We start from the raw sequence: 26,068 nt of genomic DNA on the forward strand, positions 1-26,068 counted from the left end.
ATTAGCTATTATTATTATTATTTGAGATCAGAAGCACAGTGGATTACTAGAAGCTGAGGAGAAACCAGGGAAAATTCCAGTCCATACATTCTCTCTCCTTCTATTATTCATCATCTTTCTTAACTGCTCCTACTGGCCACTGTTGGAGATCAGATGCTGGGCTTGATGGACTTTGATATCACTGGTACACATGTTCTTCTGTTTGAGAATTCTGTACTTTTTATATCAAAATTAACAAAATACTTAGAAAAATTATGTTCAGATGATCTGTCTTTCTTCAGTGTTGCTACTTTGCAGGCAGAACCAGGAGACTTCTGAGGAAGGGGGAGGTCACAGCACTTGGACATACAAATGAAAATTGAAGATGTAACCTCTTTTAACTATTTCCTTTTTAGGTTCACTACTTAATATTAAAAGATGCTAATAAGGATTATCAGTTCTTCTCCATTGAACCTGAGACAGGAATTATTTCCACCCAGGCATCTTTTGACAGAGAGAAAAGAGCCTCTTACCTGATTGAAGTTCAGTCTCAGGACTTATCAGAATCTGCTAGACCTGGTGTTCATGGGCAGCCCAACACAGGTAAAACTAAGAAGGAATTCTATATTGGGCTTTTTAACTTTCGTGGGCTTGGCAGGTATGTGAGCTGTTTGGAATAACACAAAGTATTCCACCTCTGCCATTTCTCCTCTGCGTGTTCCTGTTGCCTGTCCCCCTCAGACACAGCCTACGTGAGGGTTTTTGTCAGCGATGTGAACGACAACGCCCCAGCTTTTCCTCAGTTGGTGTATGAGGTCAGTGTGGATGAGGACAGGGATGTTGGAAGTCCTGTCGTGACAGCAACAGCAGATGACAAAGATGAGGGTGAGTGGACCCTGCATGTCTTTTTATGTCCTGTTAATGTGTGTAGGGCTACTTCCTTCTAGGACAAACAGTTTTCTGCGCTCAGGAGGCAATTCCACATTTCAAACATTTGTAAAAGTGGGGAGAGAAGTTCTGGGCACATGTGAGCGTTTTCTGTAATTAAGTGCTCAGGTTTGTAGTGCAAAGTTTAAGTTAACTGGTAATGTGTTTGGGGTAGAATGAAATCAACTGGAATCACAGCACTGCTGTAACTTTACACTCACTCATTCTTGCTTTTTGCTGACTTCTGTGCTTTCAAGATCTCCTTAGGAGTCAGTTCTATTTACCACTATGTAAGAAAACCAAATGTGTGCCTTTTGCTGAGTTAGTGGGTTAAATATGCTTGTGGAAGAATCTGACAAACAGTGAAAAATGTGGGATGATATGACCAGAAGTGAAGCCAGGAAAAAAGGGAAAGTCACACCTTCCATTTGAGCTCAGACTGACACCAGCTCTAATGGTGGGAAGGGTAGCTGCCCCTACATTGTAGTGAGACTAGATGGGCAGAGCCAGTCCAATAGCATATATCACTAGTCACTCCCTGTCTTTGCGTTTTGGTTACTTTTGTGAGCTGGTCCAGCTCAACTTGCTCAAGAGAAACAAATCTATTGATTAAAAGAAGACAAGCTGGTGACAGAGCCCAAATGAGAACCAGAGGGATGTGTTCCTGGGAGCAGGTGAGGTTGTTCCTTTTTGTGGCAGTGCTGCAATTCCTGTGCCTCTTAGTGCCCATGAGGGAGGTGTAAAGAGGCCATTTGAAACCAGCTGCTGCACCTGGGAGAATTTGACAAAAGCTGCTGGCAACTGATGTTCAAACTTCTGCTGAAAACGCAGCCAAGTCCTTCCAAGCACTAATGCAGAGCACAGCCTTTTCACTTTCTAGACATCCATATTGCTCATAGTCTTCTCATGTGCAGCTGACTCACAACTTAAAAAGCTGAATGTTCTTTTCGTTCCTAGCAGTTCATCTATTTAATTTAGGAAATGACTTTGTATACTGCATTGCAATGTATTTTTTTACCTTTCCAAATAAGTAAACAGGAAGCACTAAACTATTTGTTGTTGTTCCTAAAAGTTTCTCAGCAATCCATCAACTGCTGTTGCACAGGTGAAATGTTCTAAGATGAATTCTTGCTCAAAATAGTGGACTTATGTTATATTTTAGCACCACCCAGTGGTTCAAAAAAAGTTAAGGAATACTGGCATTTGAAATGAGTGGCTTAGGGACCATAGAGTAAAAATAGCTTCTTGTATTTTCATAGTATGTTACTTTTTTATTACTGGCAAATTAATGCACAATAATTTAGAGGCACACAATTTCTCCATTATCAATCAACAAGTGCTTGTCTGTGTCTGTAAATTATACTTGTAAATATAAATGCAAACCTAACCTCCCATCTACCACACACAAAACCTTCAAATTACATATACAGATCATTCTGTGTATGTTTTTATGTTTTCTCTCTCTCACACACACCGCAGCAGTCTGGACAAATAAGGTTTCTCTTGGATACATTTCCATTGTGCATAGCTGGATTGAGCATTCATAGAGTGAACAAAGGGGGCAGTTGTTTCTTTCTCTTATAGGTGCAAATGCCAAACTAAGGTATCAGATCACTTCAGGAAATGTGAAAGGGGTTTTTGATGTGGAACCTGAGATTGGAACTGTCTTCATTGCTCAGCCTCTGGATTATGAAGAAGAACAGCATTATGAGCTCCGGCTTGTAGCTTCTGATGGAAAATGGGAAAACCACACCCTTATCATCATCAATGTTGTCAATAAGAATGATGAAGCACCAGTCTTCACTCAGAATGAATACCAGGGCAGTGTCTTGGAGGAGCTCACAGATCTGCCTGTACTTGTCCTAAAGGTAAAGCAATTTCCACAAGGCAGGGCTAAACCTGGCTTTGTGTTCAGCTCAGTCACATTCATTCACACAAATCCAAAAAGATCATTTATTTAGGGTGAGTGAGGCTTGATATTAGGACTTAATTAGCACCTTTCTGTAAAGAACAGAATAAAGTAAGCCTAGTAATTTTGCATGGTGGACTTGCTCTCTTGACCAACATAAATATCGGTTGGTTTTGATCTTAAGGGTCTTTTGCAAACTGATTTTAAAATTATGTGATTCTAAGTATTGAAAAATGTCATAACTTTCCTTTATAAAGAAGATTTGGCCCGTTTTGAGTAATTGTATAAGCACAGAATGGTTGGCATGTGTACCTCATGCATGCAATGAGGTTAAATTTATGCTACCAAATAAACATTACCAGGGACAGTTCTTTGACTCCAGCTCAATCATCTTCATTGTTTTGTTGTTAGAGCAACAATAAAAGGTTGGAAGGCCCAACTAGCAATCTCACAAACAATCCCTGGATGCAAATCAGGAGCTGGGAATTCTCTCTGGCCTGTGCTGATCATCAGCTTGGATGTGTGGCCTGTTTTCACAGCAGTCAGAGAGAATCGGCCTCTGCTTGCCTTTGTATTCCAGCTCCAAAGAATTTCACAAGAAATATTTGCTCAGCACAACTGTTATTATTTTCACTTGATTCTTCCTACAGTTTTTTCTCTTTCCAAAATATACTGGGATGCAGAATGTATTAGTCTGTTGAAATGTCCTCTTTTAGTTTCTCTAGGCTGTTCATGATGTTTATTAAAAGAGTAGTTGAATGACTCAAACCAATAGATGCTTGCTGTTGAAATGAACACTATCCATTTAGCCTGCACTGTAGCAGCTGCCATCAATAAGACAACTGTGATTTCCCCTTTTTTTAACATACACACTTGCCTACTGTGGCTTGTTCCAGGTTTCTGCAACGGATCCTGACCAAGCAGCAGATCAAAATGCCATTAGCTATTCCCTGCACGGACAGGGAGCCAGCAGTGAATTCAGCATCAATGAGAACACGGGTGAGATCAGCGCACACAAAAGGTTGGATCGGGAGAAGCGATCCACATGGCGCTTCCTTGTTCTTGCGACGGATGAAGGAGGAGAGGGCCTGACTGGCTTTGCAGATGTGATCATAGAAGTGAGGGATGTGAATGATAACTCACCTCTTTTCCTCTGTGTGTCAGATGGCTGCTTCACGGGCCACATCCCTGAGGACTCTCCAGCTGACACCCCTATCATGGAAATGACAGCAGTGGACCTCGATGACCCCAAGGCTGGTATAAATGCTGTCCTTACATACAGTATCATTCAGAACGTCAAAAACGAAATAAATTTGAACTTGTTCTCCATTGATTCAGTTAGTGGCACCATCTCTACGGTGCTGGGGGCCCTGGACCGTGAGAAGGAAGACAAATACCTAGTGGTGGTTGAGGCCAGAGATGGAGGAGGGCTCACTGGGACAGGCACCGCCACTATTTTGGTGACTGATGTAAACGATCATGCTCCAGTCTTCCTGCAAAGGATTTACACGGCATTTGTCTCTGAGAATGCGAGTATTAACACTGAGGTGGTGGTGGTGTCTGCTGTGGACAGAGATGAGGGAGAAAATGCCGTGGTGACGTTCAGCATCATTGATGGGGACAATGACCGCAAGTTCTCCATAGAGACAGATGAAATCAACAACTGTGGGTTCATCCGGCTACGCAAACGGATTGACTTTGAGAAACCTCATGAGAGGGTGTTCAATTTGACTGTGAAAGCAGAGGACATGGATTTCTTCAGCATCACTCACTGTGTGATCTATGTGGAGGACTCGAATGATCATGCTCCCATCTTCTATCCCCAGTTCTATGAAGTGGCTGCACTTGCGGAAGATGTACCAGTTGGCACCAAAGTTATTCAGGTTTCTGCTGTTGACTTGGATTCTGGCCTGAATGGGAGGTTTTCTTTCCACCTGCAAAACAAGTCTGATCCAGGTGGCCAGTTCTCTTTGGCTAGTGATGGCTGGCTGATGGTTGCAGGATTGCTGGATCATGAGACAGTGGCTCAGTACAAACTCATTGTGATTGGCACTGATATGGGACAGCCCCCTCTGACCGGCAGTGCCACTGTTTTAGTGACTCTGCAGGATGTAAATGACAATGGGCCAGAGTTTGAGGCACACTATAACCCAGTGGTCTGGGAAAACACAGCTTCTCCACAGGTTGTCCAAATGAATGAGACCTCCACACTGCTGTTTGCCAAGGACCGAGACACTGCTGCGAATGGAGCCCCTTTCTCCTTTCGCCTTCTCAGTGATTCCGATGGCCTGACCAGCTTCAGCTTGCAGGACTTCCACAATGGAAGTGCCATGCTCACTGCACTGCATACCTTTGACAGGGAGGTGCACAAGGCGTTCTACCTGCCCATCCTGATCACAGACAGCGGGATCCCACCCATGAGCTCCACCAACACACTGACCGTGAACATCGGGGACCAAAATGACCACCCGCATTCTGCCGGCTACATGGAATGTCTCATTTACAGCTATGATGGTAAGTCACTCCCTGATGTTTGCTTCCAAGGGTGACATAAGGTCAAAATAGGCAGCTTTAAGTTTTACAGGAGGACTCTCGTGTTCCACATAAGCTGTCAGTAGAGGTGCTACTGAAGTTTATTTAAACCCCGACAGAAAGCAGTAGGTATGTGGGGCACAGAACTCTGGACCACTTGATTTGTGGAAGAAGGAGCCTTGAAGAAGGAGCATAACTGGCTGCATTTCTTGGCACCTTTCTGTCAAACTTGAGTAATGATCTCTTGGTTTCCAATACAGTTTTTCAGCAACATTACATATCAGGGGAGAAAAAATTACCAAAGTTCATAATGTTGCTGAGAAATGATGAGAGAAATGATGAATACTGAGAACCTTTTTTCTCCTCCTTAAACCTTTTTCCTTCTCTAGACTGAATTGAATTTTAGTGAATACACTTAAATTGAACTCATATGTAAACAGCTGAAACATTCATCCAAGTCTTCAGCTGAAAAATGCTGTTATGGAGGAATTTTCTGTGAATTCTGGCTTCATGGGAAGTGAGAGAAGCCCTCTTTCCCTTCTTGCTTTGGCAATGAGGCAGCAGTATTCTTGTGATTTGGTGCCACCCATAATAAGCCCATCAGGAAAATAAAACACACAGGTCACAATATTTTGGGATGCTTGCATCCATGTTGGCTCAGGGCATTTCTTCCTCTTCTACCCTGCTCTGTGTCCTATGGTTTGCTGGCACATTGAATAGATTGTCTTTGTGGCACACTAGGAGCTACTTCTGAGTAGATGCTGTTCACATTTATTTATACTGAAACGTTGTACTGCCTCTTGCATGAATATTCAAGTTCAGCTTATTGTTAAATTGAAACCAAGTCTGTTTCTATTTGCTGAGAAACTCTGCCTGTAGCTTAAATACCGAACATTTTCATTAAGCCTGAATTCTGTTTTAATTGTTTCTTTAAAACTATTGGTACAATGGTTAATTTCTGGGAGGGGCTATTCAAAACCTCAGATCTTTGATTAATTAAAATATAAAGGAGACACAGAATCAAAAGACTATCATATTATGTGTCACATTTCTATCCTGTGGGAATCAAACACGAGGGCATCCTGTATACTGTCTCCTGAAAAATATCCAGTGAATGTCACCACGGTTGCCAGAGAGGTACAGTTTTCTGTCCTTGCATTCAGTTCCTTGGTTGTTGAGATTTGTGCTGTTCCCTGTCACACAGTGAAGTCCTGTATTTATCCTCTGTGTATTCTTGATTATTTATTCAGTAGGTTTATTAATTCAGATAACTATGGACCTTTCCTTCAGAAGTAAGTTTTGTAAATCCAGACTAATACTAATTTGTCAGTTTTGCTGAGAGGACGCAAAACCAGCAGCCTACATGCTGCTTTCCATCTCACCCCATGTCTCACCATTTACTCAAAATTATTCTGGCCATTGTATTTTGGACATCCTCTCTATCTTGCTGTAATTTTTAATCTTTCTGTAATTGCTATTGTTTTTTGCCCTTTATTACCCAGTCTGCATTTTGGTTCTTTTTCCTGACAAACACCAATGCCTGTCTAAACCACTCTGTAAGTTGGTTGAATAATGCAGATAAAACAGTGAAAATTCTCAGAGGTGGCTTTTCTTTTTTCCTTCCCATTCCTTTTTATTGGAGTCACCCATAGAATTAAATCTATGTAGTCACACAGCAAGCATCTGATAAGCAGGACACCATGTGGCATTTGCAAACTGGTGCACATTTCTTGAGAACTACCACAACTATTTTTGTAGAGGTCTTAGGCTTATGACACATGTGCTTAGAGCAGTACATGTTTGTGTACCTGTGAGAGGTCTGACTGTGCCACTTGTGTGCTATGTTGTTCTAGGTATTCTCCCCACGACAGTACTGGGCCAGGTCAGTGCTCCTGATGCTGATGACTGGGATCGCAAAATCTACCAATTTGAAGGGAAAACATCAAGGTATTTGCAGAGAAAAATGGGAGTTGAGTAAATTTTATGGGAAAATTGAACACACACAAAATCATAGCAAGCATTTACACTGACTTTTTTTTGAGAACAAGAGTACAAAAGCATTTTGTTGGTTAGACACTTCTGTGTGTAGGTCTCCAAAAGCCCTTCTGAGTGTGAGGCTGCAGTAAATAACAGCATGATGAAGCAGTCTGCTTCCCATTGCCTCATGGGCCAGAATTCTAAATTGCTGTTCACACTCATACTCACAATCTGTATCAGTGAGCTGCTACAGGGAACATACCTACTAACTTCTAAATTCCTCCATGCAGACTCCTGGAGTTTCCATGTCTGGTTTTAAGACCTTATTTATACTAGATGTACAGACTTGGGAGTGTCTGGATTGTGACTGGGACTGAGATGTACATGTGCCACTCAGAGGTTTTGACAGGGATGTCACTCTCAGTGAATGTATCTACACTAGGAGTTTGCATTGTTTCCCAAGTTATGGCTATTGCAGCTTTAGTCTTCCTACACAGTTAATACAGCATAGCAGCAGGAAGAAACCTTCATGATACGCTGGTGGAGAGTCATTAGGAGCCAATAGGAGACAGTGTAAAAAAGTTCTGTTCTGCTCTGTCCCTTCATAAGGAAATGTATCTGCTTTCTTTGATAAATAGAAAGTGGTTCAGAAAAAGCATCAGTGATGATAAGTAGTACTTAGGTTTTGAACTTCTCATAGCTTGTTCCTTGGCTTAACTCTTATTACAGGTACTTTATCCTTAATGATAACTCAGGTTTGCTGACTATTAAAGAAGGAACCCCACCAGGAACATACAACATTAGAGTTAGAGTTATTGATGGAGTCTGGCCAGATGTTATCTCAACTGTAAAGGTTATAGTGAAGGAAATCAAAGATGATGCCCTGCATAATGCTGGTTCTGTACGAATAAAAGGTAAGCAATGTGCTCAAGTACAGTCTACATCTTTAATGTTACCCCTGTGATACTTAGAATTCTGCTTAGAATGCTCTTATACATGGGATGAGAATGAATAGTTTTCTAGCTAAGGATTTGAAAATGCATGGTCCTCTGATGCTGCATGTGAAGGAATGTCTATGGAGAAAAAATACAGCAAGGAAAAGTTCTCTGATTTCTGCACCAACTTTATGAACCCCAACAACTTATATTTCAGAAGAAAAAATTTAGTCAAACAAATGTCTGCCTGAAATTCACCAAATTCTTTCAAGCTTTGAGGAGAAGTAGAATCTTCTTAAACATGTTTCTGATAAAAAAAATAATTAAAAAATGGAAATTAGTGAGTCAAAAAAGTTTCAGAGCAGGTTTAGCAGAAGCAAGCACAAAAAATTTCAGAGCCTAAAAATGAAAATACTCCTGAACTTGCAGTTGAATTCATTTTCTGCAACCTTATGATTTATTCTGTGATGCTCCTCTCTTCTATTGCTACAACATTGCAAGAAACAAGTGTGTCAAGGTTTCAATTTCTGTTACAGGTATCACACCAGAGGAGTTCATATCCCAGTCCCCTGAAAAACAAAGTAAATACTACCAGATGAAGAAGCTCCTTTCAGAAATTATCTCCGTTCAACTGGCAAATGTTCACATTTTCAGTGTACTGAATAGCCCAAGTCCAATCCGAGGGGTTGATATTTGGTTTGCAGTTTATGGTCCACCTTATTATAAAGCAGAAAAACTTAATGGCAATGTAGCAGCTTCCAGAGCCTGGGTAAGTATCCATCCTGTATATGAAACCACAGCCTCTTCTCATTGTGTCTATTCAGGTAATGCCCATTGCCTAGTGAATGTGAACAACTAGAATGATTAAGGGAGTAATGTGTGAGAAAAATATATAGTTTTAATCAGTAAAATCAAACAGTCCTTTTGCACTTATACTAAAGGTTTCAAATACTAATGTTTTGAAAGCCAGACTCTAAATACATATTAAATCACCTAAACACAATATGCTTTTACGACTTTAAATATATTTTCCTATTGAAAAGACTGTAAAACACTGTATAAAGAATGTGTTTAGCTGTTGCCTTTTTACATGATGCCTTAATGTTTCGATTTTTAGTTCTCTAGTTGAAACTCCCAAACCAGTCAAACATTTCAAGTTTCTAGACTTAAGACAGCAAAGTAGTAAAAGAGCCACTCTCCAGTACAAAATCAGGTTTGAAATATGTGTTTAAAATTTAGTAAAGTTCCTTTCCCTCTAGGAAAAAAAACAAAAACAAAAAACCAAAAACAAAACAAACCACAAAACAAAACAAACAAAAAACCCCAACAACAAACAACAACAACAAAAAAAACCAACCACCCTCCCCAAACTTAAGTTATTTGTTCTGTTGGAAACATATTGGTGCAGAGCTGTACCAACTCATTCTTCCCAGAGAAGATATTTATTCCCTATCCAGTGCCAATTTCCACTATCTTTAAGTCAGAAGTTCAGATAAAAAATATAGTTCAGATCCCATGAAAATGATGAATCAGAACCATTAGTGATAAAAAATTATCTTCTCAGTCTCTAATGAATATTGACAGTATTTTTGCCCTCATAACGCTTATTCATGCTGTAACTGACTTCGATCAAGGCTTTGGCTTTAACAGATGCCAGACTGAGCTGGCTTTGGCTGTATAGGGTGAGGTAGACATTGGAAGGAATTGGCACAGCAACCAGTTTTGAAGATGAGCAAGACTTGGGCTTTTCATTGCTGTCATTGGTGAACTCAGGGGAAAAGTCAGATGAATACAACTAATTGTTTTTCCTCTTCTTCAGCTGGAAAGCATTCTGGACATAAATATCACCCAGATTGGCATTGATGAATGTGTGACTGCAGACTGCACTCACAGCAGCGGATGCATCAGTAAGCATGAACAGAACCATGTACCAACCATAACCACATCTGGAAGTGTTTCACTGGTGTCTGTGACGGTGCTGAGTCATGCTGTGTGTGGCTGTGCTGCTCGGGAGAATCCTCATCTTTCCTGCTCCTCATACCAGACAAACCCTTGTCTCAATGGTGGCACGTGTGTGGATACTGATCTGGGCTACAGGTTGGTAAAGCCTCATAAGGTGTGCAAACAAAATGTAGTGCAGACTGTAAGGAGGATGAGTAAAAGCCTCAGGAACCATAATTGCATGTTGTCTTGGTTTGGAAAGACAGGTGTCTGCCAGGGAAATCTGGAGCTTCTCTTGGAATGGAGAATGTAAACCCCCTCCCTCCAAATTATTATAATTTTGAAATTAAAGGGCTTTCAGGCAAAGATATGGGAATAGAAATAACAGTTCTTTACTAAGAATATCAAAAATAAAAATGTAGTGGTACAAAAAAAGCAAACAAACAGAAAAAGAGAACACTGACAGTCAGAATACAACCTGACACCTTGTTGGTCAGGGTGTTGGTAACAATCCAATTAAATCCTTCTGGAGTGACAAATGTGGTTCTCTTGGAGCAGAGATGATCCTGTAGAAGGGTGTAGTTTTCTCTGAAGATCCAGTGGTGGTGAGATAGGTCCAGTCTTCCTCTGGGAATCCAGTGGAAACAGGCTGTGCTGGTGTTCTGAATCTCCAATTTTTATCCAGGTAGGAATGCTGGGCTCCTCCCACTGGGTGGAGCATTTCACAATGCAGATCTAAGTTTTGTTAAACTTCACACACAGGTCTTGTAAAATAACTTCTATTTTCAGGTACATATATTTTATGTTTGACATAGTCTCCAGGAAAGCCCTTGGGAATATTCCAGGCTGCACCAGTTCCATTAATGCCATGCTGCAAAATGCTGTTAGTTTGTGCAGCCTGCCTTAAACATTTTAATGCTGTTAAATGTTTTAACATATTAAGTGACATCTCTTATGTCACTTAATAACCTCTTCCCCACATTTCTTACCTTATTTGTTTCTCCAAAAATGAGATCTTGTAGATAATATAGTATAAAGATGAAAAAACCGATAGGACTGTACTAGCTCAGAATTAGCCTGATCACCTTCCAGAATGTGGCTTCCAGCATGTTTGATTAAAAATAAGATAGGAAAGCAGAAACACTGGCCAGTGTCTTCATAGCACTCTGGGGTGACAGGACTCAGGCTGAAGCTGCAGAAGTTCTTGTCATGCTAAAGTTCTCATTGCTGCTCAGGTACAATCAGACAGGGAAATTTTACTGCCCAGAAACTCTAGGTAGGCTCTGTCACCTGTTGTTGGTTCATCTCTGAGGTCCATTTTCAGTAGTTTTATATGTCATCTTTTCCTGCATCCTGCCCCCATCATTCTGCTCTCAAAGGTACTAGAAATCTATGGGAAACAGAAACTAAGGAATAGGAGCCCAGCTGATCTCCCTTCCTGTCCTTCTGCCCATTTCTGTTGTTCCTTTGGTTTCCCACTTACAGGTTCTGTTATTGTCATACTGTGGCTACTTTTTTCTACATTCTAAGGAAAGAACTCCAAGCATTTCTTGTTTGATAGTGTAAAAGAAATAAACTAGCAAGCATCATCAAGATCTATGACTGCCACACCCTACTTGTTCTGGGTGATATTACCTTCCCACACCCTTCCTGCAGAGACTAATTGGACACAAGCAGATTTTTTTCCCAATGAGAATAATCAACCATTATATTAATCTCCCCAGGGAGGTGGTGGTCTACCCAGTGATGGACACTTCTGATATTTGACTACCAGGATGCTAGGCCATCTTGTCTAGATTATTCTTTTGCCAAGAAAAGTTGGGCCAAATTATACTTGTGGCCCTTTCAGTCTGGTATTCTATGATTCTGTGATTCCTTTGCTTTTCCTGTCAGTAGCATTAGAAAGTCTTCAGACAAGCTGATAACTAAGCCTAGTGAAAAGCATGTTTTTCTTTTTTTATGCTGAAGAGGTAAGAAGTTTTCATGGGCTTTATATATTGCAACAGGTCAATCATTTAGTCACAGAATATCCTCGCATAGACATATTATAATTTAGACTAAACTTATTTTGTGTTTGTACAAACAAGTCAAAACATTTTTTGGCAGAATTTTTGCTAGTGCTTTACCTGTACTATAGCCTAGGGAACAGAGTCCTGTTGTCAGAAGAGACCTCTGCATCTTCTGTTTGCATGGTGGATATTTACTTTTTTTCTTTTTTTATTAAATAGATGCAAATGTGTTGCAAATTTTCATGGACCAGACTGCCAGCAGACAAAGCACAGCTTCAGAGGCCATGGTTATGCCTGGTTCCCTCCTCTTCAGCCTTGCTTTGAGAGCCGCATCTCCTTAGAGTTCATCACTGAAGTTGTTGATGGCCTTCTCTTGTACCATGGACCAGCAGCACAAGGGCAGCCTGGAGAGCAGGAAAACTTCCTTGCTTTAGGTTAGCTCCTTATAAAGTATTTGTGTTTATGTGAAGGTGAGATTCTGCTTAGTTCATAGGTTTGGAGTTTTTATTTTTAAAAAGACTCAGAAAGTTACTTTTGGAGACTAAGGAGAATGCACAATAGTTTGCCAGTATGCCTAATTCATATCTTTGTGTCATTGTTAGAAGCTGGACTTTTTAAAAGCTGTCTAAAGATCTTCTCCAACTAAGATTTAACTGCAACAGTCATTTCAACTTCATTTGAATGGGAACATGGTCACTGCATATCCAATAAGACTCTTTCCTTTTCAGAACTCTCTGGTGGTGTCCCGTCGCTGACCGTGAGCCACAGCTCTGGTGAGCTTTTCCTGCAGCTGTCACAAAAAGTTAATGTTGCAGATCGCCACTGGCACAACATTAAAATTATAAATGATGGAAAGGCAAGTGTAAATATGGGCAGCCCTGTGTAAGCATTAATTCATGTACCGAGTTATTCCTTCCAAATCCTTCCTCCCTTCTGTACAACTCTTATCAATCAATCAATCAATTTTCCATAATCTCTGAAACAGCAGGGGTAGAAGTTTGTCAGTTTAGACATCCTCTTAGGTAGAATTTTGTCAATTCAGACATCATCTTAGTCTTGAAGCAGTGAAACAGAACAAGGCCTGAAGAAGTCTGATCCAGTTATGAAACTGGCCATGCTATTTCATTTATTTAGTTATCCTGTCTGCTGCTTAGACAACAGAGTTGTGATAGTTCAGGGGTTAAATGCTTCCTGATGTGATTGAGTGAAATATTCATACTTTATCTGAGTGAGAAGCCCTGCCTCACCAAGAGACTTTAGATGTGTAGCACAAAGGAGGTAGATGCACTTTGTGTACAGGGAGTATCTTGCTGATATAACACTGCTGAAGGCATCTGCTAGGCTTCCCCTTCTCTCCCACATAAGACAAGCTGAAGGGCATCAGAATCTGGGATGGAGCCTGACAGACCTTCTGCTCTGCTAGGTTATTTCTCTGTGTTCTCGTCTTGCAGAAAACTCCAAGAATGTCCCATGCTCCCTCTACTATGTCAATGATTTGGCATGGTCATGGCAGAGTCAGATCTTTCTTTTGTGTGGCTCTTTAGTTAAATGCCATGTGCAATAACTTTCCAGATTAGTATGTGGAGTATTTTATTATTTTAACAAAGCTTCTGACACTGTAATTGCTAGTTACTCTTCTACCTTCTGCTAAGTGAAAGAAAATATATAATTATAATATATGCATGTCTCTGGATATAATTGTTTTAAATAATGCCTTTTTCTAGGAAGTAAAGCTGATTCTTGACAACTGTGTGAATGTCTCAGTTAGAGACAATGGCAGTGTCACTAAGAAGATTTCCCAGATGGATCTATCTGCCTGTGAAGCCTCTGGAGTGATTGTGGGATCTCAAAGGTAAAACAAAACAAACAAAAAAAGCACAAAAATACCCTCAAAATTTTTTTTTGAAACACAACTACTCAAAAGAACTACAGAAAAGGGTGGGAATGGGGTGGTGAAATCAGCCCATTAATTTGTAGCGCTGTATTTTGCATGCCACTAATTCTTTCTTTCCCTACCTCCTCTCCAGCATGGGTAAGCTCTTCAGTGGCCATCAGCCCCTGCAGCTGGGTGGAGTTAAGAGGACTCTGCCTTACCACAACTCACAAAGGCACTTCAGAGGGTTTGTGGGCTGCATACGCAATGTCATCATTGATAGTAAGGTAGGGACAGAAAGATCAGGTTTTGGTTTACTGCTGAGAATTGTAGGCACCTGCTGTGATGGTTTCCTTTGACCTTTTTCAGGTCTATGATTTGGAGCACCCTGCAGAGTCCCTGAACAGTTCTCCTGGCTGTGTCCTTATGGATGAAATGTGTCAGAGTGGTGGGGTGGCCTCCTGTGGCACCCATGGCAAGTGTGTTGGTGGCTGGGATTTCTTTCGCTGTGACTGTTCCCCAGGATATGCTGGATTAGCATGTGAAAAAGGTACTGAAGGTTCTAGGGAGAAATTTGTGGTGAGGATCTGTGGGAACAGCATCAGACACACTGTTCCAACGTTCAAAGTCATACTGCCATGACTTTGAACTGAATGGAATAATAACACCATGCTGTACTCTGGGAATGATTTAGATCTTCAAAGATGTAAAGATCCTACTAACTCTTGTTAAATAAAGATAATGTCACAGATGGGGGTTATGTTAAGAGCTGCTTTATTTTGCAGGGTAGGGAAGTGATCAGGTTGTTTTGTCCTTTTTGTCACTATCTTATTTCTCAGTGACAGAAAGGGAAATATTCTGCATTGTGCCTTTTTCCTCTGCTCATGCTGATCAAAAAATGAAGTTTAATGAATGTGTGAAACCTGTGGGCATACCCTTATTGTTATCCTCAGGCCCCATTACCCACTTCTAAAATGGTGATAATTGCATTTGCATCTGTTTTTAGAATGAATTGCAAGTTGAGCAACACCCCTAGACCACAGCAGTGGGTGTATGTGGGAGCATAATATCAGGCTGACTGCAACAAACGTGTTATCCTGTACAAAGTCAGCATGAAATATGTATCAGAGAACAAAAGCTTCTCTGGTGCATAATGAAAACCTCAAAGATGTTGTATCAAAGCAGAAAATTTTAGCACAATTCAAAAACTTAGGAAATAAATTATTTAACTCCTGGTAGCCCACACCCATGTTCAGGGTACAGGGGATATACACTTGAAGTTGGCTCTGTCCCCTCTATCTTAAAACCTTCATCAGCCAAACAGGAATCAGAAGTGAGTGACAGATGTTTATTGGGACTTTAGCTGCCTCTAGGTACAAGGTACAAATGATGTGATTGATCAAACCAGTCTGTAAGGAGCACCAGTGCCCCAAAGCTCTGGGGGCTTTTGTTGGAAGAGAACTATCCCACTCGGTCCTGTAGTTTGAGTGAGCTACAGGTGAGGATGAGCAGCAGTGAGCAGCTGGAAAGGAGTGCTTGCAAGCTAGTGTTGGATCAATATTTTGGAATTAATTAAAGGACAATGGTGCATTATACATATCCTTTCAGCTCAATGCACCTTATTTTTCTTCTTGTATACAGAACAATAATACCCTAGGCAAGCAGCCAGACTCTCTCTTCTTTCTCCATCTAAGACCTAAAAAGTGTGGCAGGAAATTATTCAGTGGAAGCCCTGTCTGTCCAATGAGGGTGAGGGCTGGAATTGTAACTGGCGTGGTCTAGGCCTGGAGCATTCACTTTTCAAGGTGTTCATAATGACCACAAAACTGGTTAATAGAGTTAAGTTATTTGTATTACAGACAGATGATACTGGTTTATAAACATCTTCCTGAATTCAAATCCTACTCTGTTTTGCATTATGTTGAAATGCTGCTTCACAAGCCCAGCTACTATATTGGTTCTACCCCTCATTACTGTGGGACAAACCAAGGGCTCAGAAAGTAGTAATTCAAAATCTGTAAGTCATATCCTGATGTAAGAGAAAAACTTTGATTGGCACCAACTTCTTCTAATATATTGGGCTGCAAAATGCTGGTGTGCAGCTGGTGCTTTGTGAAGGACTGTGACATGCTCACAGCAAGGAGCAGACAGCCGAGGACAGGAGTCACTGGAGTATCCCAGGGAAACCCATGCCTGCTCATCAGCTAGAGCTTGTAGCTGCAGAGACACTGAAAAAGAGAGAACTGGATTGGGAACAATAATATGGGGGGAAAAGCTAGAGGAAAAAATAAAACATGCTTCAAGAAAGGAAAGAGAGAAGTCAAACAGTGAAAGGAAAAGAGTGAAGAAATTAAGTCTCCTGATTATTAGATATTTCATGTCCTGGGAATCAAACTAAATGCACCAGGATGAGCTGGGTACTCTTTGGATTTCTACTGCATGACACTGACGTCTGATGAGTCATTGGTGACCCAGCATCTGTCTTGTCTATTAACTAACTTGAACCATCTCTTTATTTGGTGAAAGGAAATTTCCTTTTTTTATCTAAGCTTGGCCCAAAACAGATCTAGATTTGCTGACAGCCGATAAGACTGAAATAGGTGCTTTCTCTGCAAGAGCATCAGGGCTTGGGTAGTTTAGTGGTGTTTGATTTGCACAGAAGTGGGCAGTGCAACTTCATCAAACTCTGTGCTGGACCCTGGGCTCCTCACAGGAATAAGGAAACAAATAATTTCAGTGCATTTTCCCTAGTTAAAATAGTAAACACTAATTTAATCTCCCTTTGTAGTTAAAAAAATCCTGTGCCTTCCCTGAGGCTTTCTCTTGTGCCAACTGAAATGGGAAGTAAGGTGCATGTTTTCTAACAGTGGGGGTTTCAGTGTGGTACTAAACTACTGAAAGACACATTTGATTCTTTTCTTTGGTCAGGGTTTTTTTTTTGGGAGTTGTTTGGTTTTTCTGTTTTTCAGATCAACATGAGCTACTTTACTGGAAATATGCTTCAAATTAAAAAAAAAAAAAAAAAAGAGTTTTGGACACAGTGTAGGAGTGTTTGAGTAGAACATACAGCTTGTAACAGGCAGACTGCAAGAGACAGTATCTAATTGTCCTTTTCCTACCTAAATTCTGAATCCTTAATTTGTTGGTTTTCTCTTAATTCTCTTTGAAATGGCTCAGAGGTTGCTTTCCATGATGCTTCATTGTATTGCCAGAATTCCTTAAGAACTAAAACTCTGACATTCAGAGCTAGTAAATTCTCAAAGAGCAGAAATCTGAGTGAGCAGCCATTTCTGAGATTTTCACTTTGATTTTGTGTGCTGTGCTCAGTTCTTCCAGAATGGGCTTTTGGAAGGGACAGCTGGATCCATTATGAGCCAAGGAGCATCCTCAGCACTCGGAGCACGCGGATCCAGCTGATGGTGCGCACGCGGATCTCGCACAGCACCCTTCTCAGCCTGGCCTCTGCAAATGGGAACGGACACATCCAACTGGAGGTGAGCTGAGCTGCTCTGCCTGAGTGCTCTTAATTTGTCATGGAGTACCACAGTGAGAGAAAAAGATGCAGTTTCTGATTAAAGACACCTGTTCTGTCATGTAATAAAGAGCAAGAATTTTCCATGTGAGGGTAACCACTCTCATTTATGTTGTCCTTCTCACTATTCTTTTATGGCATAAATTCTAGTTTGCACTGTCTGTAAAATGTCCTTGTGATGCATGTGAATGAAGAAGATTGTTCTGCTCATCCTGCTTGCTTTTTCCCTTGGCTTCTATCTCTCCCTGTCTGTAAAACTTGCCTCTACATTTTTGTTGCTGTTGAAAAAAGATGTCTGGATTATATTAGCTAGAGAGAGGCTAATTAGTCTAATTAAAACAGGATGGTCAGCTGGGAAAACTTAGAGGTAGATACCAGTAGGGAGAAGGCTGATTAAAGAGTTCATGTCAGTTAGAAGAGTGACTTGTAAAAAAAAGAGTTGATAATTCCTGCATCTGCAGTTCTCTTGTGGTAACTTTTATCTGGGAATAAAGCACTTAAAAATAAGAGTGCCATTTCCATTTTAAAAACTCACATTCATTTCTTGAGGCAGGACTGTGTAATGACATTTAGAAGTGTATTTCTGTTATTAAAGGTCTTTATCATCTTCTTCTAGGTGGTTGAGGGTTTCTTTAGTGTTAACTTCAGTTTGGGGGACAAAAATCACTCTTTGAGAATGAGAACATTACGTATAAACAATGGCCAGTGGGTTCTTCTGACCATGGAGCGCTACAACAATGAATTTACCCTCCGTGTTAACAGTGGTGGAGGTGATCAAGAAGTCACCTCTGTCTTGGGTGTGAACAGATGGTTTGAAATGGATTGGGCAAGCATTGTGCTAGGAAACCGCCTTCCCAGTCATTCAGAGAGTGATTTCCAAGGTAAGTGACATGATGGATTCCTAAGAGGGGGGAATTAAAGCCTGAAAGTGGCATCTTTGAGTGTGTTGGATAGTCTAAAACCCAGGAAACAATTCCCATATAGACTACTATGCCCTTCCTTTACTGGGGAATTCAGTGTGCAACCCTATGTGCCATTGTATCTGGTTCTAGTGAAAACATGAGATTTCCTGTAAATATTTTAAAAATAGCACTTCAGTTTTTTGTTTCATAGAATGAGTTGGAAGAGGTCTTAAAGATCATCTTGTTCCAAACCCTCTGTCAGGGGCAGGGGCACTTCCACTAGATCATGGTTTCCCATGCCTCAAGCAGTGTACACATGGTGTGATCTTCACTCCTGGTTTTGCCTCATTAAGGAGCCGGCAAAACAACTCTTGGCAGGAGGAGAAAGAATTGCAAGGCGATTTGTGGTGTTCTTTTTGTTTCCTAGGGTTGAGTGCTGGGACTTTGAGATTGTGATTCAACAAGAAGACAGCTTTTTCCATTCTGTTGCTTTTTATTCAGCCCCACTTTTAAGATTATATCTTAAATCTAGATTAATTTACTGGAGCCGTTCTGATTCATAGCACAGTTCTGCTGAACTGTGGTATTGGTACAGTGCAGCTCTCCTGGAGAAGTATTGTCAACCTGTGGATTGACCAGAGCATGATATAGCTCTCCTAAAATAAAACTGAGGAGCATAAGGATGTTTTTAAACAATGTTTTAAGTTCTCTGCAATACTCTAAGCACTCCTGCTTATGTGCTGGGAACAAGGCTTGAGGTGGGGAAGTACCTAACTTAATGTCCTTCCTCTGCTTTGTTGCAGGTTGTATGCGTGATGTCCAGCTGGATGGTCAGCCGCTCCTCGTGGAAGGCAGGAGCACAGAGTTTGGATTGATTCTGAGGCGGCAAGGGGTCACCATGGGATGCCATTCCAGTGCCTGCAGCAGCCAGCCCTGTTACAGCCCCTTCCTTTGCGTAGACCTTTGGAGAAAATATGAATGCCGGTACACAAAGATTTGTTTTCATTCAGGGATGGCTGGGAAGCTCTTTCTTTCCACCTTTGACCAGGCAACTTGCTTCTAACAGTGAGATTCCCTGTGGCTGCTGGCCAGAGAGAGCCATTCCAAAGACAAATCCTTCTCTCCATCTCATCTCCTATTATGGACTAGACTTGCCTTTTTCTGCAAGTCTGATATGAACCTAATTACTCCACCCTTTTTTTCCATGGTGCGATCATCACCAGAAGGCCAGTGAGAAAATGAAATGTCCTTTGATAAAAGGTGGATTGCAAAAGCTTTGGTCTGTCCTCTGCATGAAAATACTAAAATAGTGTATATATACACTTACAGTGTATATAGACTCTGTGTGTGTGTGTATAGACACATCGATACATACATATATGTATATAAAAGATATATCTGTATTTATAAATATATATATATTTATATTGCAAATACAATACATATTTACATATATTTCCAAATAAAGAAGTTGAAATTAACCCTAATTTGTATGAAACTTTCATACTTTCAATGAGACTTTCAAAATTAGTTTGTCACAAAACCAGATTCTAAAATTTGCTTTCCAGGGCCAGATTCAAAGCCCAACAGCTCTTATCCTACACAGTTCATTTCTTGGAGAAAATCCACTATTTAAATTAAAAAAAATCAAAATATTTATTAAAATATGCAAATCAAATACAGACATTTCTCTTTTAAAAACCCAAAGATAAATACATGCAGGACTGAGAGGTGGAGTCACTTGAATTCTTGGAATTCAGACAAAATTTGGCACTTCTGAAGTCTGGTGATTCTTTGCTAGAAGAGGCTGTGAGATGGTTTTAAGTGTCCCTGGGGACACTCTATTCTTCAGACTGCTTCTGAAAGAACAATATGAAGCCTCTTCCTTTTTTTCAGTTGAATTTCTTCTTTGGATTGCAGAAAGAAAGTCTGTGACCTCATACTATACCTCCAGGGCCTCTCCAATTACACGCAAGAAGAAATCAATCCTAAAAGACAAGTCATTCTGGGGAGGTCAATGGCATTTCTCTCCAGGGTCCAAATGAACATTACTAAACTTAACTACCACATGCTTGCTAGCTCTTTTCCTATTGATGTCAGCTGTCTGTTTTCTTTCAGGGGCTTTGATTAGAACATGGATGTAGAAAAAGGGTTAGAAAGTAATGGCTTCCTCTTTTAAGGAAAGAGTGAAGCTCTTCTGCATATCTTCTGGATCAAGAAACCAGAACATGCATCCATGTTTTCATAAGTCTAGTACCTCACTAAGTTAGACTTTTCATGTCTTTCAAACCTTCAATGTGGATTTGTGGTTTGCTTGAAAATAATTAAATTTTACTTTAAAGAAACAGTAACAAGCTTTGCGCAAAACAACATACAGCTTCAGATACTTTGCTTGCCTATAAGATGTTATCTGCTTTGGTTGTTCAGGTGCCCAGCTGGGAAAGTAGAAGTGACTGACACCCTTACAGGGCTCAGACACTGTACCTCATCCCCTTGTGGACACTGGACCTGTAGGAATGGGGGTACCTGTGTGGCTCAATCTCAAGACAAGACTATCTGCCAGTGCCCTGAAGGTTACAAGGGAAGATGGTGTGAAATTAGCCAGGTGAAGGCTGGAAGACCTGTTGGACTAAGCTCTGGCTCTATTCTGGCAATCAGCATGTGCCTCCTTGTCTTCCTAGGTAGGAGTTCATGTACCCTTTTTCTTTATTTTTAATCTTGTACCTTGTTACACTGAATTAAGTCTGCTTTACCTTTGAAAGTTCATGGGTTTTGAGTGCTGTGATCAGTGTTCCACCTTTTCTGGAGATCACTATTTGAACATGCTAAGAGACAGACAATAGCACATAGTTACAGTTTATTTGCTTTGAAGACAGTTCAAGCAAAGTTAGGACTTTTCCAGAGTCACTTACTTTCAATCCTTCTTAAGTAAGAGCTTTCCATCTTTGTGTGCAATTCTGTGTGCAACTCTGTGTGCAGCCCCATGCATTTGAAACTCCCACCTGCCCTGAGCCCTTACACTTGCAGTAAGTAGGAACTACAGCTACATATGCTCTTCACATATTAAAAAGGAGGAGGTCTTCTGGAAAGTTCATGGTCTTAAAAGGCAAGCTTCATTTAAAGTGTGGGCAGAGATATTCACAGTGTATCCTTTTTCAGCTGCACTTTGGCTGAAAAATTAATAACACCATACAACTGTGTTCATGTTGATAAACTGTATACACATCTCATAATAGCAAAGACTCCATGATTATATTACACTTGTAACCTTCATTAAAACAGTGGTTTACTTACTTTGGGTATCTTATTTACTCAGGATTGGTGAAAGGCCAGAGATTGGCCAAAATGCCTTCTATTTAAATGGATTCCTTTAGGTAAGTAAAATACCCTTTTAATGAAGTTTATGATGTAATATACATAGATTATTCTTTACATTCATGAATTTAAGTTGTTTATATATTAACAATACTCATTTCTTACCTGCAAATTTAGTTGTCAAATTAAGAGTTGATTTAATATCTCAGGAATCATATAACTACTTGTTTATCATGCAACGTACATTGCCATACATCATATAACAAATGTGTGTCTTTTTTTCTTCCAGCACTCTTGGTTTCCTACACAGTGTGGAGTCAGTGGGGAAGTTCAGGGTTTCGGAAAGGAGGAATTTACCACATTCCTGAAGAGCGTGAAAGCTGGGAGGATGTTAGAGAAAATGTCTTCAATTATAATGAAGAAGGAGGTGGAGAACGTGACCAGGTATGATGCAGCTTCAATCCAGCTTTGCAAATCCAACCTCTCTTCACTTTCCTTACCCAGAACTTTTAGTCAACTTATTATCAAATTGGCTTTTTTTTCTTCTTCTTTTTTTTTTAACCTGAAGTCCTCTTAAGTGGGAGGTTTTTATTTCAATCTGGTTTGTACTTTTAATGATGCTGGTCATGTGTGTCCACTTTCAAGGGAGGTGCTCTGGACACATCATTGTTGCTTTAGCTGAAAACTATCATTACACAAAGGGATTTGGTATGATCTGAACTTAGTCCTCTGAACTAGGCCCTCTCTTCTTCATCTTGTAGAAAACTAACAGAATTTAGTCTTGTGTTGCCTTGTGTTGTAAAACATTTTTTGAATTGGTTTTCTTTCTCTCTGATAATTGCGTTCTCTTTGTTTCCAGAATGCCTACAATATAGATGAACTGAAGAAACCTCTCCATAAAATTCCCCACTCCTCTTTGCAAGCAGCTGCTCCACACTCCAGGACACCAACTGGCCCCAAAAGAGACTCACTCCCAAAACATGCACATCAAAAGCAATCAATATCAGCTGTTACCAGCATCCCAGACTTCAAGGAATATGTGTCTCAAATCATACGGGATGCAGACAATGATCTAAAGGGTCTTCCAGCTGACACTATTCATTTTTACTGCTTGGAAGGGCAATGCTCTCTGGCAGGGAGCCTTAGCTCATTAGATTCCATCAGTGGGGATGAAGATGTAAATTACGATTTCCTCCAAGAGTGGGGGTCAAAGTTTGAGAAGCTTAAAGAACTCTATGTGGCCTCAAATGAAAATTTGTAACCGGAGTTAAAGGAACATGACATGACACATTGTCATGACATATGGACACTACTTTTTAAAATGCCCTTTTTTATGTATGTTACATCAAGTAACTTATGTGATGCAAGGTTTTAGTTACAATAGCATTATATACTCACTTTTCTCAGGAGTGCTTATCTGAATGATCTTTTTTATATGCACTGTACAAAGTTATTTCATTATATAAGTGCAAAAACTTTTAAAGCATGAATTTTCTTGAAAACTTTGGAATGTAGAATTTCTATAGAATAATATTATAATATCCTTTTTTATTTGTGTAGCCCACGGTGGCTTACTAGAATTATCCTGGATGCAAGAACTTGAATTATTTTTCTCCCTAGTATTAATATGAAACCTATCAAGTGGGTAACAATGGAAAGAATAGGGCATTCTTTTTTTTAATTGAATTAATTTTAGACTGTGAAATAATTATTACCAATGTTAAATATAAAACATTTACAATTTCTGGTTTCTTGTCAGCTTTTGTTTTATCCTCCTAAACTGTGCTCTTCTGTGACATGACACACATGACGTCACTCACTTTTACAGGCTGCTCAACTCTATGGGACTTTTTCTGTCTGACCCTTTTTCTCATTACCAAGGGGAAAAGAATAGCAAGATCCCATCTGTGAACATGACTTTGTGACAATTTTACACTCTTAAAGGTAATTGTGATACCTGGAAGAAGTTTCTGTTCAGTAAACTTTTATGTCCAACTTTGCTTTTCACATGGAACCCTTCTTCAATATGTGTAGCTGGAAAACAATAGCTGATAGCAGGTGTGAAGACAAGCTAGAAGGGCATCCAGGAAAAAGCTGGAACTGAATTCTTTCAGTCAGGACAGTCATTGTTAAAACTGGGCTCCTCAAAACAGAAAGCATGGGAAACCTAGCCTCAACTCCTTTGCCTCCTCCTGCTCTCCAAAAAATGACTGGTTTTAGTATGGAAAAAAGGCAATCAGAAGCTTCTAATATTGACATGGATTTGAACACTCACCTCTATGACCATGGGTAAATCACCTTGTTCTTTCCCTTTCTCTCTTGACCTCTCTGAAGTGAGGCAGCTACCAAAGGGTGATGTGTGAATGTTAATAGATGTTTACAGAGTGCTTGTAAGCTCTGAAGAGACAAGGGGTTTTAAACTGTTTTCAATTCAGTGGGATTTTTTAATTACCATAATACTCAACATTTCTTTTTATCAGTCTTGACATTGCTCTGATTTATAATTAATGTTTTAAAATTAGATCTTTCATCACTCTTTGTCATTTTACTTGGTATAAAGAATGCAAATGTAAATTAGTTTTGTACCTAGAAGGAAGGTTTTGATACTATTAGAATAAATAGTTTACGTCAAAAATTGTTTGAACAAAAGTACCTTTAAAGCGCTGTAAAGCGCTCTTTTGCCCGAGAAAAGCAACTCTCAGGGGGACTTCTGTAACTTTGCTTGCAGCAGCACCTTGGTGTGTTTTCTGTCTTCTCCAAGTGAAAAGAAGCCTGTCCGGAGCCCGTGGTAGCTCCAGCTGCTTTGGAACACATTCTGCCACACTTGCTCTTTCTGCATGTCTCTAGCAGCCAGAAAGCGCTGTAAAGCGCTCTTTTCTCGAGAAAAGCAACACTCAGGGGGACTTCTGTAACTTTGCTTGCAGCAGCACCTTGGTGTGTTTTCTGTGTTCTCCAAGTGAAAAGAAGCCTGTCAGGAGCCCGTGGTAGCTCCAGCTGCTTTGGAACACATTCTGCCACACTTGCTCTTTCTGCATGTCTCTAGCAGCCAGAAAGCGCTGTAAAGCGCTCTTTTGCCCGAGAAAAGCAACTCTCAGGGCGACTTCTGTAACTTTGCTTGCAGCAGCACCTTGGTGTGTTTTCTGTGTTCTCCAAGTGAAAAGAAGCCTGTCAGGAGCCCGTGGTAGCTCCAGCTGCTTGGGAACACATTCTGCCACACTTGCTCTTTCTGCATGTCTCTAGCAGCCAGAAAGCGCTGTAAAGCGCTCTTTTCTCGAGAAAAGCAACTCTCAGGGGGACTTCTGTAACTTTGCTTGCAGCAGCACCTTGGTGTGTTTTCTGAGTTCTCAAGTGAAAAGAAGCCTGTCATGAGCCTGTGGTAGCTCCAGCTGCTTTGGAACACATTCTGCCACACTTGCTCTTTCTGCATGTCTCTAGCAGCCAGAAAGCGCTGTAAAGCGTTCTTTTGCCCGAGAAAAGCAACTCTCAGGGGGGGTTCTGTAACTTTGCTTGCAGCAGCACCTTGGTGTGTTTTCTGTGTTCTCCAAGTGAAAATAAGCCTGTCAGGAGCCCGTGGTAGCTCCAGCTGCTTTGGAACACATTCTGCCACACTTGCTCTTTCTGCATGTCTCTAGCAGCCAGAAAGCGCTGTAAAGCGCTCTTTTGCCCGAGAAAAGCAACTCTCAGGGGGACTTCTGTAACTTTGCTTGCAGCAGCACCTTGGTGTGTTTTCTGTGTTCTCCAAGTGAAAAGAAGCCTGTCAGGAGCCCGTGGTAGCTCCAGCTGCTTTGGAACACATTCTGCCACACTTGCTCTTTCTGCATGTCTCTAGCAGCCAGAAAGCGCTGTAAAGCGCTCTTTTGCCCGAGAAAAGCAACTCTCAGGGGGGGTTCTGTAACTTTGCTTGCAGCAGCACCTTGGTGTGTTTTCTGTGTTCTCAAGTGAAAAGAAGCCTGTCCGGAGCCTGTGGTAGCTCCAGCTGCTTTGGAACACATTCTGCCACACTTGCTCTTTCTGCATGTCTCTAGCAGCCAGAAAGCGCTGTAAAGCGCTCTTTTCTCGAGAAAAGCAACACTCTGGGAAACCTCTGTAACTTTGCTTGCAGCAGCACCTTGGTGTGTTTTCTGTGTTCTCCAAGTGAAAATAAGCCTGTCCGGAGCCCGTGGTAGCTCCAGCTGCTTTGGAACACATTCTGCCACACTTGCTCTTTCTGCATGTCTCTAGCAGCCAGAAAGCGCTG

At 40.7% G+C, this 26,068-nt stretch overlaps 1 protein-coding gene across 1 annotated transcript in view; it reads left to right on the forward strand.

Moving 5' to 3' along the window:
- LOC310916288 (neural-cadherin-like) overlaps positions 1–23,150 on the forward strand; it is a 40,234-nt gene extending 17,084 nt beyond the window's left edge. The window contains exons 14-32 of the mRNA XM_083873695.1: positions 396–582; positions 721–864; positions 2,491–2,774; positions 3,712–5,329; positions 7,201–7,294; positions 8,054–8,238; positions 8,796–9,028; positions 10,079–10,356; positions 12,429–12,643; positions 12,938–13,065; positions 13,934–14,061; positions 14,237–14,369; positions 14,452–14,632; positions 17,410–17,576; positions 18,231–18,495; positions 19,320–19,500; positions 20,944–21,197; positions 22,121–22,275; positions 22,691–23,150. Of these exons, the coding sequence (XP_083729821.1) occupies positions 396–582; positions 721–864; positions 2,491–2,774; positions 3,712–5,329; positions 7,201–7,294; positions 8,054–8,238; positions 8,796–9,028; positions 10,079–10,356; positions 12,429–12,643; positions 12,938–13,065; positions 13,934–14,061; positions 14,237–14,369; positions 14,452–14,632; positions 17,410–17,576; positions 18,231–18,495; positions 19,320–19,500; positions 20,944–21,197; positions 22,121–22,275; positions 22,691–23,092 (5,232 nt within the window). The 3' untranslated portion in view covers positions 23,093–23,150. The remainder of the gene's footprint in view (positions 1–395; positions 583–720; positions 865–2,490; positions 2,775–3,711; positions 5,330–7,200; positions 7,295–8,053; positions 8,239–8,795; positions 9,029–10,078; positions 10,357–12,428; positions 12,644–12,937; positions 13,066–13,933; positions 14,062–14,236; positions 14,370–14,451; positions 14,633–17,409; positions 17,577–18,230; positions 18,496–19,319; positions 19,501–20,943; positions 21,198–22,120; positions 22,276–22,690) is intronic.
- Positions 23,151–26,068: the final 2,918 nt, after the last annotated feature.

Source organism: Zosterops lateralis (genome assembly GCF_965231275.1).
Source record: "Zosterops lateralis genome assembly, chromosome: 1".
Taxonomy (NCBI): domain Eukaryota; kingdom Metazoa; phylum Chordata; class Aves; order Passeriformes; family Zosteropidae; genus Zosterops; species Zosterops lateralis.